At 41.8% G+C, this 4,262-nt stretch overlaps 1 protein-coding gene across 1 annotated transcript in view; it reads right to left on the bottom strand.

Moving 5' to 3' along the window:
• Nucleotides 1–4,262, bottom strand: part of FAM3B (FAM3 metabolism regulating signaling molecule B) — an 86,959-nt gene that overhangs the window by 26,366 nt on the left and 56,331 nt on the right. The window contains exons 4-5 of the mRNA XM_042781838.1: nt 3,380–3,438; nt 1,361–1,411 (exon numbers count right to left, since the gene is read on the bottom strand). Of these exons, the coding sequence (XP_042637772.1) occupies nt 1,361–1,411; nt 3,380–3,438 (110 nt within the window). The remainder of the gene's footprint in view (nt 1–1,360; nt 1,412–3,379; nt 3,439–4,262) is intronic.

The following is a 4,262-nucleotide window of genomic DNA, read 5'->3' on the forward strand; positions in this document are numbered from 1 at the left end:
CCGTAGTGATACTGCCTCAGAAACCCAAGGAGGGGTTGCTATGAGTCGGGTCCGACTCGATGGCACATAACAACAACAACAACAACACAAGTATTAAATAAGGAGCTCTGGTGATGCAGTGGTTAAAGCATTCAGCTGCTAAGCCATTAGTTTCTCTGTGGGGGAAAGATGAGGCAGTCTGCTTCTGTAAAGATTTACAGCCTTGGAAACCCTCTGGGGCAGTTCTACTCTGCCCTGTAGGATTGGTGTGATTCAAAATCAACTCAATGGCAGTGGATTTGATAGTGGTTTTTTAAGTATTAAGTAAGGTCTTGGTGGTTCATTGGTAGAATATTCATTTTCAATGCATGAGACCCAGGTTCAATTCCCAACCAATTTACCTAATGAGCAGCTTGTCTGTCAGAGGAGCCTATAATGCTGAACAGGTTTCAGCAGAGCTTCCAGTCTAAGACTAAGAAGAAAAGCCTGGTGATTTACTTCTGAAAATCATCCTATGAAAATCCAGTGGATCACAATGGTCCAGTCTCCAACTGATCATGGGATGGCAGAGGACTGGGCAGCTCTGTCCATCTGCTATTACTGTTCTCCACGATCTTTTTAAAGACTGGTTTCAATAACTCTAAGTGTTCAGTACAAACAAGAGGGGCTGCTCTGTTCTTACTAACAACTGCAGCCATCATTCAATATCAAGAATGGCAAAACCATGGAGGGAGAATGGGCGCCTAGTCGCTCTAGAAATGTCTGCCCCCATCCCAGCTGGGCCCTGGGAGCAGAGCAGTAACTATGGTGGCTTTTTCAGGGCTGATGATTTTCAGGCTGGATGCTGATGACATTATGACATTATTTTACATATAAACCAAACCAAACTCACTACCATCAAGTCAATCCTGACTATAGGATCCCCTTTGGGTTTCCAAGGTGGTAAATCTTTACAGAAGTAGATTGCCCATCTTCCTTCTATGGAGTGGCTGGTGGGTTTGAACCACCAACCGTCTGGTTAGCAGTCCAATGTCTTATGTACCCCACCACCAGAGCTCCTTATTTTACATATACTTTGGTTAAAAAAAGAAAAGAGGTCTTTGCTTCCATGTTTTTGGGTGATGGCATAGAAAGGGAAATACAGAAGAAGTGTGATCAAAGAGAAGTGTTCTAGATGTTGCCGTCACACTTTACTGTATGAACTCAATGAGAACGTAGGAAGACTTTTATGAGCCCATGATAGAAAACTCACTTACACTGCTAGTTTTTTTTTTTTTTTAGTATAATAAAGATAAGAAAGTTTGACATATTTGTTCATGTTTTCAATCTTAAATTTATGTTTTTAAAGCATTTTTATTTGAACAGGAAAATAATTTCTTACCACCTTCATACATATCAAAGAATCGTGTTTCTGTCACTTTCCCAGTTACATCTGAAAAAACAAAACAAAGCAATTTTTAAAAAGGAAGTTCATCTGAGCTGTGGGGCCATTTTTGTTACCTCAGCCATCAAAATGTATCTTTCTTCTCCATCTCTCCTCAGGAGACATGGTGGGTAGGAGTAGTCCACCTGAAAGAGGGACCTCCTCTGGGAAGTGTTATTAAAGTGGGGTTAAAAAGACGGAGGTGCCAGTCAGATGTTCTAGAACTTTCTTCCAGTCTGATTTTAGTTAAATTTGACCTTTACACTCTTCCCTTACCTACCTCTTTCTTCCCAAAGAAACACCAGAGCCCTCACCTTGGCCAGCCCCTCCCACAGGGGCCCTGATAGTGGCTGGTCTTAATCAGTGTTGGATTACCCAATAAGCAAGCTAAGCACAGGTTTGCTTGTGCTTACATACTAATGTGTAGTGAACAATTTCTTTTCTTTTTTTTTTTTTTCACCACATCAAAGATTCTGCTTCTAAGTATGTCAGGCATCTGTTTCTCTCTCAACCCCACGATACCTTCCTACAGAATCAAAGCCTTTTTTCAAATTTACAATCCCTGACAGGGGTGGAATACTCAGTAAGTAAGGTAAGCATGGGCTTACTTGTGTTTACTTATTAATCTGTAGTGAACAGATTAAAGATGTGCTAAAAAAACATGTCAAACTGTTCACTACAGATTAGTAAGTAAGCACAAGTAAGCCCATGCTTACCTTGCTTATTGGGTAATCTGACCCTGGCCTTAGTGGAGGCTTCTGGGATATTTCCAGTGGGAAGCCTGCTGGGGGAGATAGGACTAGAACTGAGTCTGACAGACCCTGCCCTGCCCTGGAGGAAGGGTGGGAGTCCAAGGGGCATATCTGCAGATGGGCTTGCTCCAAAAATTTGGGACAGTCTGGAGCCGCTCACCATGAAGCATGCCTGACTGGTATGCCTACATGCGTACATGTACACAGGAGGGTGAAGGAACAGTGTTGTCTGTAAAAGAGAAATGGGATGTTCACCCAAGAACAGGGATTCAGAATTGGGTCTGAAGAGGACTAGGGAACTACTGTCAAGCCTTCCCAAAAAAGCAGCCCAACACATCCCTGTGTGGCTTTCTGTGGAGGGCTGTAACACTTCTGTCTAGGTCTCATAAAAACATTGAGGGTATTGGTGGTTCAGTGATAGAATCCTAACCTTCCATGCAGAAGACCCAACTTTCCTGGCCAATGAACCCCAAGCACAGCCACCAATTGTCTGTCAGTGTAGGCTTGTGTGTTGTGATGTTGCTGAATAGGTTTCAGCTGAGCTTCCAGATTAAGCTACACTAGGAAGAAAGGCCAGGAGAAGTTGGGTGTTCTGCATGGAAGGCGAGGATTCTATTACTGAACCACCAATGCCCTCAATGTTGTTACGAGACCTGGACAGAAATGTTGCAGCCCTCTATGGACTGTACATTCTCTAGAAGCAAAGTATAGTCTAGAAGCAGTGCAGTCCAGACTGAAGGCAATTCTAATCATTAAAGTTGATTCTCCACCCTCCAGGTTCTTGTCTGGAAATATAACTTGCAATAGTTTGCTGCTTTCCTTAGAACAAAGCCTGGTGGAAATGAACTGCCCTTTCAGAAGAAGGCCTGATGGACACTTGGATGCCTCTTTCCTTTTTGTATTTTAGGTTCTCCCAGTGGATTATCAGACTAGGAACTTTTTGTCTTGCGTCTCTGCTGTCACTAGAGTATCTTCTTAGCTCACTCAAGGGAATGCCATATGAAACTGTCTTCCCAAACATGCTATGACACTTATGATCAGGACCCCAATGGCAATCATGATAGAATTCTTTTTTTTCCCAGGCTCAACTCCAGGAATTATGTCCCTATGGACTGCTTATTTGGTTTAAACTCTGTCCTCTGCCTGTTCCTTTTTGTTTTATAAAGTTTTTTAAAGCCTTTTTGTTTTTTAAAGGACACTTTAAAGAAAACGTTTCATGACTTACAGTTGACAATGGCAATATTTATTCCTCTTGCGACATTTCCAGTCTTTTCCCCGATGAGCCTGTAATGTAAATAAGTATTAGTCAATAAACTCCTTTCTCACTGGGAAATGAGTCACTCTCCCTGCTCTGCAGATCTCTTGGCAGAATCTGTCATCCATTGTCACTTACCATTACCTCTCAGAGATGGACTTACCTTGACCCAACTCCCTGGAAAGTTAAATGCTCCCTCCCCTTCTAGCCCCCACAAGCAACTTGCTCCACACACATCTTTCCAAGCTTCTATAGCTTCAGTCCCTCAGGGAAACTAGAAATTGCATTTAATCTTATAATTTAGACCAATGGCAAGGGAGAGGAGAAACTAGTATTTATTTAGCACAGGCTCTTTCACTGAATCCTCAACCACCTCACGTGCATTCACTTCCTATTTCATAAACAGGAATTAGTAAGAGGTGGGTCAATAATCAGACCAATGTCTGGCATCCTCAATTACATTACATCCTTCTTCCCCTCACTGTACTGAGAAGCTTTGCTTGACTCTCGGTGATCTTTGAATAAATATCTTATATTACTTCACTTAAATTGGAGAATAAGAAATGCCAAATTTAGGAGGACTGTACCCTTAAACCAGGATGACTAAATGACTTTCCTGTAAGTACTAATTACTACTGAGGAGTTTGGGGATGGCTTTCCCATTGTCAGATTTTAGAATCAATGTTATGTTAGCTTTGTGAAAAGAATTTGGAAGCTTTCTTCCTTTTTCCATGTTTTAAACTCAAACAAACAAACTCACTGCTGTAAAGTTAATCCTGACTCATAGTGACCCTATAGGACAGAGGAGAACTGCCCCATAATGTTTCCAAAGCTATAAATCTTTTTTTTTTTT

This window comes from Orycteropus afer, unplaced genomic scaffold, assembly GCF_000298275.1.
Source record: "Orycteropus afer afer isolate SDZICR_OR568_19922 unplaced genomic scaffold, OryAfe1.0 scaffold00179, whole genome shotgun sequence".
NCBI classification, from domain to species: Eukaryota; Metazoa; Chordata; class Mammalia; order Tubulidentata; family Orycteropodidae; genus Orycteropus; species Orycteropus afer.